Consider the following 13,674-nt stretch of genomic DNA (forward strand, 5'->3'; position numbering starts at 1 on the left):
CCAGATCAAACACTTCTCTCAAATTTAAGGGAGGGTCTTTACAACGGAGTCTGAGGTTTGCAAAGTATTAAAAACATTTTCCCAACATAGCATCTCAATGCCACCAGGAAGATTTGATAGAAAAGCTCCACAGAGTCCTGAAGACTAGCCTTTTGAAGGAGACAACAAAGTCCCTCAATATCGAAGCCCTTCCCCTGGCCCTTTGCCATACAAGTCTATCTGTGGGATTGGGATTAGTGACAGTGAATAGAGTGAGAAAGGGACATGAAAAGGAAAGCTACAGAATCATAGTGTTATATGTTATGGTGAGTTTGAAAACAGGTTGATATCACTTTAAGAATCAACAATGCGCAAACACCCATGAGGTTCCCTCAGTCATGTGGTAAATCTGAGTATTTGAGTCTTGGGGAGACCACCCCAAGTGAAGACAGTCCCTAGGGGTGTACTAAACATAATAAGGAGGACACAGCAGGTGCTTGAACCGAAGCAAAAACACCTATCTTCAGGGATATGAATTATTTTTCCAGGGAGGGGACTGCCAAGTCTACTTTGGTCCCTGGTCTCCAGTCCAGAACATTCTGCTTTGGGATTTGGACGCAGCTGACAACATAATCACTGAACCCTTTCCAGATATCCTTTGGGCGTTTGATAACACTGCCAGTCTCTCCTTGTTTGTTTGCAAGAAGATACTTGCCCTAAATATGCTCTTTCATTTTCACTAGTCACAGCAGCTCAGAGACAGAAAGAAACCCAGGTTCAAAAACTTATCTAAGTTTCTACGGTAAAGCCAAGAGAAAACCCCATATAGATAGCTTGTGTTTGTGAACCAGGGAAAAGAAAAGTTTGCTCATTTTCTTGGGGAAAACAATTTATCTTATGAGAGTCTTCAAATTTGAGTTGCTAGAGTACTCAATTAGTCCTACTACTTAAAAATGATAAGTGTGCCAATGCTCAGCAGATCTCAGGGATGATCTATCCTTCTGCTCGTAGGGCTGAGGCCATACAGCAACATGAGTAAGACCCTAAACTTGAGTATTGAGCCAAACTGGCATCAAGTCCAAATCTAGCTCTTCCACTCACTACCTATGTGACTTTTGGCAGGTTTCTTGTAGCAGCCTATGCCTCAGCTTCTTTATCTACAAAATGAGGCTAAAAGGAGTCCTCCCTTTGTCGAGTTATTATGAATATTTAATGGGGAAAAATTATAAAGCAGTGGACACAATGTCTGAGACATAGCAGGCCCTCAGTGAACGACAGCGGTTCTTCTAGAATGGTACTGCCGTCACAGACAGAATTACAGAATTACACTCACATGCAGAAGCTATTTTGTGTATTGGGTTCCATGTTGGCTTTGTCGCCATGTCCCCACTTTTTGCCAATTCCCTTCCTGTTCTTAAAAGGAGAAAATAGTTCCTTCCTTATCAACTTGTGAGGGTTGTTTTGAGCACGACCAAGGAAAGATCTATATAGGGACACTTTGAAGAGCATGGAGGCCTGCACAACTCAGAGTAGGAGTCGACACCACACGACAACAGGAAGCTGGTAGCATCTTGAGGTCTTCCTGGCAGCTGCAGGAGGCCTTTGCCAAATATCTCCGAGCATCCTGCCAGGAGCTGCTCCTGAGCACTCGGCTTTGCCAGTCCAGGAACATGCACGGCTACAGGAGGGTGCACTTCCTCCAAGCACCTGTCCCAAACAGGATACTCCGAGCACACATGCTGGCTTCCTGGGAATCCTACTTCCTGTATTGTTCTGGGCCCCGGTGGCACAAAGCCTGGGCCTTCATTACTTCACAGCAGTGGAAGCTAAACAATAGAAATAATTATTTTTTAAAATAATAAACTATGTTATTGTATTACTATTATAGCTAAAATTTAGTGGATGCTCACATGTGCCCTTATACTGTACCGTTTTGATAGGCATGTTCTCATTTAATCCTCATAATCGATATTGCCCTTTGGCTGGGCTCCTGGCCCTAAACCATCCTTCTTCAAAAATGTCTAAGTCCCCTTCTGGTGCTGGGACCAGCTAGAGCCAGCAGTGATGTGTAGGTGGGGCACTGCAGCCTGCTCCTTGGAACTCTCTCTGATGATCCTCTGTGTCTCTCCCATGCTGTGCAAAGGGTTGACCAGATGCCCTGAGAAGCTCCAGCACTCCTGTTGATGGGATTATCTCAGGGCCCTGGAGCTGACTCGATTCCAAGAGGGGATTTTGATGAGTGATCACTCCCTCAGGCTGGCATGACATTTTCTCCCAGGACGGAACAAGATCAGGCTGTTGACACATTGATTTCGGGTGACTCAAACTGTTCATATACACAGGGGCCCCACAAAAAAATATTTGCCCAGGGATGCATATATCCTAGAGGTGGACCTGCTCACAGCAATCATAGAAGGAATGCATTCTTCTGCATACCTTATGGTTGGAGAAACCGTGACTTAGAGACACTAACTTCCCCAAATAACACATTTAGTAAGTAGAAGAGCCGGTACTGAAATTCTGGAACGTCCAACTCCAAAGCCACACACTAAACTAATCCCCCAGATTTCCTTATCTGTCTTCACTGAGGTATGGAGACCCCAATAATGGTTACTCTTTCCTCTAGCCAGGGTTCTCTTTGATACTGTTTGTTCTCTTGTTATTGAACCTACTGACAAGCCATTGTTCAGCACACTCTCATTCAACCACGGTTTACTGGTCTCCCCTTGACTTCCTGCCTTCTCCTACCGGCAGACCTTATCTCTTTCACAAGCATCAACAGCTCAGTCCAAAAACATCTGATTTGAATCTCTTTCAGTGGAAGCACTCACAAGAAAGTGTTAGCTCCAGCAGAAACCTGCGTGTTTAGTTTTTTTTTAAATTTAATTTAATTTTATTATTTTATGTTAGTCACCATACAGTACATCATAAGTTTTTGATGTAGTGTTCTATGATTCATTGTTTTCATATAATACCCAGTGCTTGTGTTTAGTTTGTATCCCTAACTGTGGAATAAACTTTTTCTCCTCAATAAAAGGATTTAGGTTTCCACCAGCATGGAAACGTGACACTTGAGCAGTAGGTGTGGTCAGCTGGTTCTGAAGACAGTTGTAGGGTAGCTTACAAGGTGGCTGGGAGCAGATGTCATGGCTTCTCCATGACCACTCCAGGCTCCCCCAAAAGGATGAAGCAGAGACTGTTGGGGAACGCGAGGACTAAGGAGCTGTCAGGTTCCCCACCCCATCCTGCCTTAGCGGCGATCGGCCAGCCACTCCTCCCCGTCCCCGTCAAAGCTCCGGATAGCCACAGTGAGCTTCCACTTCATCCCCACTGGGACGGGCAGAATCACAAGTCAGATAACAACAAGAGCCGGCGAGGATGTGGAGAAACCGTAACCTTCATATGCTGCCCATGAGAGTGTTAAAGTGCAGCTGCTTTGGAAAACAGTCTGGAAGCTTCTCAGAAGGTTAAACATAGTCACCATGTGACTTGCCAACCTCTCTCCTATCAATAGACCCAAGAGAAATGAAAAGACATGTCCACACAAAAACTTGTATGTGAATGTTATAGCAGCATTATTCATAACAGCCAAAAAGGTGAAAACCACCCAAATGTCCATCAACTGTTGAGTGGATAAACAAAATGTGGTGTAAGCGTACAAGGCAACCCTGTGTAGCCATAACAGGGAATGAAGTACTCAAAAACAAGCTAAGTGAAAGAAGCCAGACACAAAAGACTACATAGCGTCTTCCACTCATATGAAATGTCCAGAACAGGGCAATCTGTAGAGCCCGAGTGTAGGTTAGTGGTTTCCTAAGACTAAGGGTGGGGTTGGAAGGATAGGGTGGTAGCCTGGCAGTAGCTAACAGTACAGCGTTTCTTTCTGAAACAATAAAAAATATTCCAAAATTCACTGTGACGACGATGGTTGCACATATCAGTGTATATTAGTGAATAAACTAAAATCATATATACTCTAAATGGGTAAATTGTATGGTGTATGAATTCTACCTCAAAAAAGCTGTTAGGGCGCCTGGATGGCTCAGTTGGTTAAGCGACTGCCTTCGGCTCAGGTCATGATCCTGGAGTCCCGGGATCGAGTCCCGCATCGGGCTCCCTGCTCGGCAGGGAGTCTGCTTCTCCCTCTGACCCTCCTCCCTCTCATGCTCTCTGTCTCTCATTCTCTCTCTCTCAAATAAATAAATAAATAAAATCTTAAAAAAAAAAAAGCTGTTAAAAAAATAATTGTGAAAAGCAAAATGAAAGACCCCCATGGAGGTTAACTCACCTATCTCACCTCACCTTAATCCAACCCTGCCCTCCTCCGAGCTGTCCAGGAATTAGCAGCTATCTGACTTTCTGGCTCCTTTGGCTCATGTTCCTCCTTTTCAGGGACCATGTCTAATAGCCTTTGCCTCCTGTACTGATTCTAGCCTGATTTGGACAAGGAGCGAGCAGCTAAGTATCATCTTCATTAATTATAAATTCAAAGTGTACAAACTCCCCAGTGTGGTCACTCTTGCCCACAGGCTGGGCTTTCTCCCTCTCTGTCCCGGGCACATGGACAGGTGACCATGTTCTAATGAGCTTCACCGAAAAGAAGCTTCGACCAGTTCTCCAAGTATTACAACTCTTTTTCCTTTTTCTTTTGTAAATATCGCACACGATGAGTGCACCCTAGGCGGGAACACAATTCAAATCTCGCCTTTCCAGAGGTCATTCTTTACTACTGTCAAGAGCCTGCCTTGAACATATCTTTTCAATCCACGCTTTAACATATGAAAGAACAGCAAGTATGGCTAGAGATCTTTCCTTTTCATCACACTTCCTAGTTTGGAAAGAGCAAACACTGGCTGCTGAGATTATAAAATCATGGATGAAAATATCGTCAGAACTTAGCTCCATAGCTCTACTCAGGTTGCAGTCTCCTTTCCTCCTACCCTCCCCCTGTTAATTATGTGTAAGGGATAGTGTTTCTTTTGAGGAATGAAGCATGGAAGAATGACTTTAGATGGTACTTCAGAGGCCAATCACAAAACACAAAGCCGTGTGCAGACTGGGCTCCTTCACTTACCGGGAGGATCCAAGCAGCTAAACAAGTGCTCCAGGGTGCAGTAGGCCTCAGGATGCAGATACAACAAGTGGGTGATGGTGGCCTGCCTGTGAGCAGGTAGGGGGGTCCCAGTGATGCTCACATCCTCCACGACCAGCCTTCTTCTGTACGAGCCCGTCGGGCTGGCTCTCTCACAAGAGGACACTCTGCTTTTCTCAGAGCTGCACAGTTTCCCCAGACACTTTAAACCGAGGAAGGATGGCATCTTGGCATGGATTGCAAATAACGGAGAAACGGACACCAGGAGCCCAAGAGGTTATGCTTTCCCTTCAACTCTCCCGGCTCCTTCTTGTTTTTTTCTTCTTCACCACCCGGTAAAGAAGATTAGGGAAGATGTATTTAAGTGATTAGCCTCAAGAGCTTAGGGCTCCATATAGACAGGGGATCGGGTATAGAAACAGTAGCTACCAGGAACTCAGGCTTATGTCAGCCTGAGAGGTGAATGCATATTCAAAAACCAGATTAATATCCAGAGCAAGAGGAAGGACATACCTGCGGTATCTAAAAGAATTCACCTGCCAACAGTCCTCGTATATTAATATCACCTTGCAGGAGCACCGCGAACAGCTCTAAGGATATCTACATATATCTTATGTAGAGCAGAAGAAACTCAGATAATAATTCCAAGTTCTTCAGTATTTCAGATCTCACGGGAGAGACCTCAAGAGAGGTCTTCAGCTTCAACCAGCAATAAATCCAGCTCCAGGCCACAGTCAACGTTCCTTTCCACCTTCTAGAGGGAAACCCCTCCTCCTAGTGCCAGTCTTTTTGCCTTATTCCATTAATCCAATGCGAATAATATTCTTAATGTTGCTTCGTGGGGTTTCTGCCAGTGCAGAATCACATGATGGAAGCAGAATTACCATGAGGGTAGCTGCGTGTTTTCACAAAGTCACAAGCTAGCGGGACCCTCACTCAACTAGGGTGCTGACATACCAAGGGCGACCCTCGCCATGAGCGTTTGCCCTCTGACACCCACTCAGGAAGGTTAAGCACAATATATGACCGTCTGAAATGACACAACAGTCAAAAGTCAGAGTGAAAAAAACCCATTCTGCCTTCTCCTGTCACTGGGCCATTATGTTCTGATACCATTTTCCTTTCATTAAAACCTGTACACACTTTAAACAGAACAGAATTAGAGAGCTGGAAAGGCCTTCAGAGCTAATCTAGTCCAGTGCTTCGCAAATAACGCTGTGCCTAAGAATCCTCTGTTGAAGCACTTGACTGTGGAACACTAGCCCGGACCTCCAAATGCGATGCTCTTGGGGGGTGAGGCCCAGGAACTTATATTCCTCAAAGTTCCCCAGACCAGGACTAGCACTCAGGAAGCACTGATCTCCTCCAGGCCTTTAACTGTAAGATGAGGCAGGTGTCTCAGACATGTTAAGTGACTTTCCCAGGACAACACAGTAAGCCCATGGCGGATCCCAGGACAATACAGCAAGCCCACGGCGGATCCAGGTCTCCTGACTCCTAGGTTATGACTCTTCCTACAATAGTCGTCGGGTCCTTCCACAACACCTACAGAGAGATGAAGCAGAGAAAGGAAACTAGTTTCTAATCTTTAGTGCAAGACTTGGCAACAGAGTTCAAGATCCAGAGAATCCACATGTGCTAGAATGACTCTAGCCCAATGGGAAGCACGGTGGGACTGGAGGAGTAGATTCTGTCCAGAGGCCTTCCAGATTGGGATGGGGCTGGGGAAGGTGGAAATAGGGGAGCCTTTCTACTACCACAGTCACATGGTGAAATTTCTGTTCTCAGATTTGGGGAATTAAGCCCTAGATCACTACTGCCCCCAGACAATAAATCCTTCCAAGGTGTTCCTCTACAAACAGTTTACAAAGCGGGTGAAATAATCTGTATGTGTTCTATTTCTTCCTCTGGTTGGGTTCCCATAGACCTGCTCTTTGCAAACTAAGCATCTGAGCAGCTCTATCTGCTTATGTGTGTTCACATGGCTCATTTGTGAAATGTGTGTGTGTGTTTATAGAGAGGATGGATGCAGCCACTTTAAACATGGGCTCTAGTATACATTAACAATGTACAAACATAGACTTTGGACAGATCAGATGATTATTTTCTTCAAATCCAGCCTCTTCCTGACCAAGCCAAAGTGTAACTATTCCGTGGCAAAGCTGGTATGCCTTTTGGGTCCCTAAACTTGTCAAGCTTTGCCCACTGAAACGAATTCTATAGCATGGACTCCACCTCAACACTTAGCTGTTGTTATCAGTAGATAATCAGGCCACCCCTAAATTTTTTGACAAGATTAGAGATCCATATATTCAGTTCAAGAAGCAATTGTGTTCCAATAGCTTATATAAAGGAAAAATTAAATTCTTCAATAAAAGGATTATATTAAGAAATTTGATCTATTTTATGAATTTTAGATCAGGATGGAAAGTGAGCTACATGTGGACCGTAGACAAGGCTGATGAAAATAACAGAGGTTTGTTTGCTTTTAAAGACAATCTGACTACACAGAGATGTAAGGGGTGGCTCTCTTCTCTGGCGGTGGAGAGAGATAAAGCTCAGACACCAGTTGCTTGGGAGCTGGAGCCAGCACTGACAATGGGCACTAAGTTCTGCTCGCCAGGATATCCAGAGTTCTTTAACCTCTTCCACACAGTTCAGGGTAAACACCCAGCAGAGGACAAGCCTCCTATCATTTTTTTTTTAAACAAAGACGTCTGCATTTTGCTATTGAAGTGCAGTTGACATACAATATTATCTTAGTTTCAGGAGTACAACATAGTGAGTCAACATTTATATATATTACGAGGTAATCACAATAAATCTAGCGAACACCTGTCACTATATGAAGTTTATGCAGTATTAACTATATTCCCTATAATGCTGTACATTGCATCCTGTGTCTTATAACTGGAAGCTTGTACCTGTTAATCCCCTCCCCCCATTCTGCCATTTCCCTACCCCCGTCCCCTCTGCCAAGCCTCCAATCTTAAAGATATGTTTTCAGGGGGATCTGCCTGAGAGCAATCTCTTCAGTCATGAAAGCACAGCATGGAGAAGATCCCTAAAGAACCTTCAATGGACCCATTTCTTCCACTGCTACATGAATATCAGCCTCTTGCCACGGCCCATAAAAAGACAGGCATAGCATTTTCAAAGAAGTGTAGTGGGTTTGGGGACAGTTTATAGAGTTGTATGATGAAGTATCACAATGCATTACACTACAAAGCTAATGCTAATTACAAATGCAACATTCACCACAGATTTTGGTGGCCTGCATATCTCATCAGGTAGGACAGTCCTAATTCTGCTAGTAACAATTCCACTGCACCTGCACAAGCTCTTCTAGGATGTGAAAAGAAACCATCAGTGGACAAATTCACCAAGTGGCTTCACCTCGCACCGAGAGGCCCGAGCACTCTGCACGCTGCAGGAGCTCGATGATGAGATGAACCCCAACCTCAGAGCCAGGCATTCTGAGGCGACATAGTGTTCAGAGGTTGGATGCCTTCACTACTTCTTAACACACCAGTCACAGGTCAATTCCTGCAGCGATTTTTTCCAGAAAAGCACTCTGACTTTTCTTTAATTTTAGTCTATGTTATGATTTAGGTTTTTCTTCCCCCAGACAAAGGCCTACCTCTCCCTTTAAAATATCTGCTGCGATCTATCTGCTTCTTGCTAAGAAAAAACATTTTAAGAGAGAAAACCACCACCTTAAAATGTGAATCTTTATGGCATTTAGTTTTCTAAGGGAATGGTCTGAATTTACAGCCTGTGGCTTTATCAGTGATAATGGGGTTACTCGCTTTTCAGTTTGGGTTCTGGTTTTAATCAGAAATGAGCAAACAAAGGAGCTCAGCAAGTACATGGCAAGTACCTACAGTAGCTCAGCTCCCAGTTACCGGGATGATCCCTGCTGCTGAGCAGAATGGAAGAAGCAGCGAAACAGCTTTCTAAGTGGGAAAGATCAGCGCAAGGGGCACAGTCGGACTTTCAGATGCGCCTCGGCCCCTTGGAGGTTCTCCCACTCCAGCAGCTACACCTACCTCTTGCTGTGACCAGCAAGCCTCAAGTTTAGCCCTTCTCTTCGCCTGCATGGTCAACCCTGGGCATCTCTTCGGCAAAGCTCACTGTGTAGGGGGTCTTACCCTTTCCTCCAAAGCAGGCTGTGACCTTCTGAGCATACTGGCACAGGATCCCCCCTGGGTAGGGCTCCTCGGGAAGGCCTGCTTCATCCATCCCTCGGCAAGCAGCGGCCTCTCTTCCCGTAATGTCAGCCGCCCGAGACCTGCTCAAAACAGGACAAGCAGCCAAGCCCCCTCATCCATATCCTCTCCATTAATAATTCAGATACTACATAAAATCGGCTGAGCCTTCAGGATTGAGAGCACCAAGGCACTATGAGGACTGAAGCATAATTAGTTTAACGGACAGCAAGCGTCTCAGATTACTCTCTGACAATACTCTCCATAGGCAAGATTTCCAAATGGCGGTGAGAGCCAGGCTTGAAATGCCTTCAAGGAAGAGGCCGCAGACGGGGATAGGCTCTGGGAGGGTCACAGGCGTCCAGAAGCCCAAGCCCCGTATGTTAGAAAAGGCTGCCCCATGGATCTGTTCCATAGGGTCCCGGCACTACATTTCTGACCACATATCACAACCCACCAGCTTTGGTCTTGTTCAGTTTCTAAACTTCTCTCTACCCTGAACATATCCCGACCCTTAATCGCTCCTGTGCTTCTTTCTCTTTTCCTGACATTTCTCAGCCTTCTCCTATCTGATCCTTCTGAAAAGCCACCTGCGCTTAAAAGTGCAGCTCAACTCTGACCTCCCCCCTCCAGGTGTCCAGAATTACTCCAGCTAGAATCAATTCCTGCCTGTCTTGTCCCAAAGTAGCAGCTCCCCCATGGTATTTCTTTTCTTTTTTTTTTTTATTCTTACGTTAATCCCCATACATCATTAGTTTTAGATGTAGTGTTCCATGATTCATTGTGCATAACACCCAGTGCTCCATACAGAATGTGTCCTCCTCAATACCCACCACCAGGCTAACCCATCCTCCCACCCCCTTCCCCTCTAGAACCCTCAGTTTGTTTTTCAGAGTCCATCGTCTCTCGTGGTTCGTCTACCCCTCCGATATCCCCCCCTTCATTCTTCCCCTCCTGCTACCTTCTTCTTCTTCTCCTTTTTTTTTTTTAAGTTTTTTATTCTTATATTATCCCCATACATTACATCATTAGTTTTAGAAGTAGTGTTCCATGATTCATTGTTTGTGCATAACACCCAGTGCTCCATGCAGAATGTGCCTTCCTCAATACCCATCACCAGGCTAACCCATCCTCCCACCCCCCTCCCCTCTAGAACCCTCAGTTTGTTTTTCAGAGTCCATCGTCTCTCGTGGTTCGTCTACCCCTCCGATTTCCCCCCCTTCATTCTTCCCCTCCTGCTACCTTCTTCTTCTTCTTCTTTTTTTTTTTCTTAACATATATTGCAGTATTTGTTCTCCCATGGTATTTCTTATATCCTGCTCTGTGATACGGTTATCTGTAGACTTTTATTTCCTCTGCTAGCTGAGAAGTTTCTGGGGGGCAGGAGTCTTGCCTTTGTCACCCTATATCCAACATATCTCCCACACATACTAGGTGCTCAATGCCTTGTAAAGAGAATTTGACCATTCCCGGTACGAACTCAGTGTGAAACGTGAGTATCTAATACCTGGGCAAAAAGCAGGTTATCAAAGACAAAACACACTTTGGTCATTCTTAACTGCTTCAATGGGAGAGGACAATAAAGACCTTTTATACTGATGAGCCGGAGATCTCCTATTCCTACATGTGCGGGATGGGATTCTCTTCCTGCAGGTCAGAGCTGATCTAAGTGCCACCGACCTGGAAGGCATGGAGTGACAGGCACATGCCCGTGAGGCCCAAGCCAGATGAGGCCACAAGAAACTGTCCCGGTGGTTGGTCATTAGGAGACAAGCCGTCCTTGCTGGTGGGAGAAATAGCTGAATGTGGACCCGGAAACCCCGGTGTCAGCGTTTCTCAGCACGTCTGCTGATGGAGGGGCCCCGGAGCAGGTGTATGGCGCCTGCCTGCCCCAGCCTCCCCTCCCAACCCTCCCAGAGGAAAAATGCAGAGGGAGGTGTTTCCAGTGACACAGTTTGAAGTATTTATAATTCATCTCTCTCGCCACGGAATAGCTCTGACTCACTCTGGCAAACCTCGTGCTGTCAGTTTACTAGAAAACGTCAACAATCCCCAAATAATCTATTTCCTGACTATGCTGCAAGCAGGGCCTCCTGCTCACTGAGGTCTTTTGCCATCATTCACCTCCGGACTTAAACTTGGACTTCAAAGAGGAACTCCTTGTACTTTATGGTCACAAGAAATATCCACGATAGATAAGGAACAGAACAGGACACCTGATTAAAATCAGTGTCAGGCTTTTCACCGTCCTTCGTTGAAGGGATCTATCTTCATGCTACAAATATTTCCTGAGCACCTACAATACAACAGGTCAGGTGTTAGCTGCCTTCACGGTGAATGGGACAGGGGCCCTCAAAGGGCACGTAAATTAGCAGGTGATGCATGCATGTATTTGCCCAACTGTAGCCCAGCTTGGTAAATACCACCCCAGGGTAGAGTTAGAGCAGTAAGACGTTGGGGGCTTGGCTTAGAGATTTTGGATATGGTGAGTGGCACGTCTTAATTCTCTGTCTTAAAATGTGTTTCCAAAAGACAAGTGGCTTGGGTTTCGCCTCTGACGTGGACAATTATTATGTATTTCTATTCCGTTGCCAACAGTGGCACACAAAAACGCATTTCCCTTAGGGAGTCCATGGGGGGAGGGGAAAGGGGGGTGTCAGACGTGTTCCCCCAGTATGCTCTCAATGCCATGCTCTGATATTATGAAAGTGCGTGGGAGGGAAAGACTGAGTCAGCCTGGTGCTGGTGGGATTACGGAAAATACGAAGTTCGATCTGAACCTCAAGGAAAAAATTTACCAAGAAAATAAGCAGATTAGGGGAAGGCAGAAAAGAACAATCCAAAGAGAGGATGCTCTGGAAGAGTGCTTCATTCAGATCACACACCTGATGATGGGAAGGGAGGTCAAGAGACAGGGAAGGTCTTGGAAGGAAGAGCCCATCCATCCACCTATAAACAACTCTATTTAGAGAAATAAAATGGCATTACCTTTGAGCAAGAACAAAATAAATGCCTCCAAACAGTCTGCTGACTGCCATTCTTTCTTCAGAGGGTCAGAACACTGGGAAAACTTGGCACACAGGCACCTTTCACCCTGGTTCAGTATTAACTGCCTCTCTCAGCACTTGTTTTTGTCCAAGTACTTTATAACCATAAATGTGTTCATCATGGCAGCCATCCTGAGAGGTGAGGGGGTGACACATGCCACACAAAGCCCCCACATCTCGGACTGAGAAACTGAGACCCAAGGGTCATTGCTCCCCTTGAAACGAAACCCACAGTCAGAACTCGATGTGTGAAGAGAACCTAAATTCCCCAAAGGCAGATCCAAGAACGTAATATGAATAAAAGATGCCTCTGACTATTTGGAATTTCAGGGCTATAAAAGGTTTTAGAACACGGTGTTTTAAATGTGGCTACAGATGGACAACGATTTTTCTAACAAAGGGGAACATACCCTTGTCTCTCCATAGTCTGAGATGGTCTGGTAACTTTCACGGCACCCTTGATCTGGAAGGAACAATATACTGGATGCAATATTGGGAGTCTCTGATGTGAAAGATGCTTTCAAGAAGAATCATCATCTAGGCATCATTTCATCTACGTTTGTCAAAATAGGGTATGCAATAGCTAAAAGATAATCTATTGCAATGGGGATAGAAAATTCTAGATCATATATATATGGTCTCATTCTTTAACATTTTGAAGTATGCACATGCTTTAGAATGTACACATTAATACAGGTCAAGTATATTGTTTATCAGCAAATAATATACATAAATATGTGTTGTTTTACTTTTTTAACTCTAGGATGCAAAATCAAGAGAGTTTGGAGACCAGGGATTAGTCTATCAAAATAAATCATAAGGAAACTAATAAGAACTCAACTAACCAGAGGTAAGTACTAAATAATGGATGAACCAAAGTTAAAATTACATAAAGAAGAACAACAATGTGGTGGGTAAATGCATGCCTGGGCTCTGGAGTAAGAAAACCTCATTCAGATCCTGGTTCCACTACTTATACTCCTGGGTAACCTCAGGTGAGTGTTTCCCTGATTTCAACCTTGATTACTTTGTCTATAAATGGATATAGTAATAGTATCTCCTCTATGTATCTACTAAAGCCCTTAGCAGTTCCTAGTCCCTAGGAGGGGCTCTATACATACTAACTCAAAGGCTAGAAATCAGACTCATAGGACTAAAAATAGAAATTAAAACAACATTTGAGGCCGTATGTTGATCCTGAGATACTTGTGAGTGTTAGGATATGTGTAAAGTATAGTTCCTCCCTAAAGAAGAAGCCACTATTCAGATTCAGACAATTATTGCTAGTTTGGAATGCAGGCCAAGTATTGCCAGATGTTCAGATTTTTATGTGAAATCTCCCAAATTT

The 13,674-nt window shown here is 44.7% G+C and overlaps 1 protein-coding gene across 12 annotated transcripts in view; it reads right to left on the bottom strand.

Moving 5' to 3' along the window:
* The window catches only part of ABLIM1 (actin binding LIM protein 1), a 296,293-nt gene that overhangs the window by 190,838 nt on the left and 91,781 nt on the right, over nucleotides 1-13,674 (bottom strand). For 2 of the 12 annotated variants that reach the window (XM_064595300.1, XM_064595299.1), the window contains exon 1: nucleotides 5,054-7,901. The exons of 2 other annotated variants lie outside the window; for them this stretch is intronic. In XM_064595300.1, coding sequence (XP_064451370.1) covers nucleotides 5,054-5,297 — 244 coding nt within the window. In that variant the 5' untranslated portion in view covers nucleotides 5,298-7,901. Of the gene's footprint in view, nucleotides 1-5,053; nucleotides 7,904-13,674 lie in introns of those variants that run through there. 8 more of the 12 variants (XM_064595307.1, XM_045878918.3, XM_045878917.3 and 5 more) reach the window with 8 other exon arrangements.

Source organism: Mirounga angustirostris, unplaced genomic scaffold (assembly GCF_029215605.1).
Source record: "Mirounga angustirostris isolate CCGP_5_RB_7025 unplaced genomic scaffold, mMirAng1.0.hap1 SCAF_6, whole genome shotgun sequence".
NCBI classification, from domain to species: Eukaryota; Metazoa; Chordata; class Mammalia; order Carnivora; family Phocidae; genus Mirounga; species Mirounga angustirostris.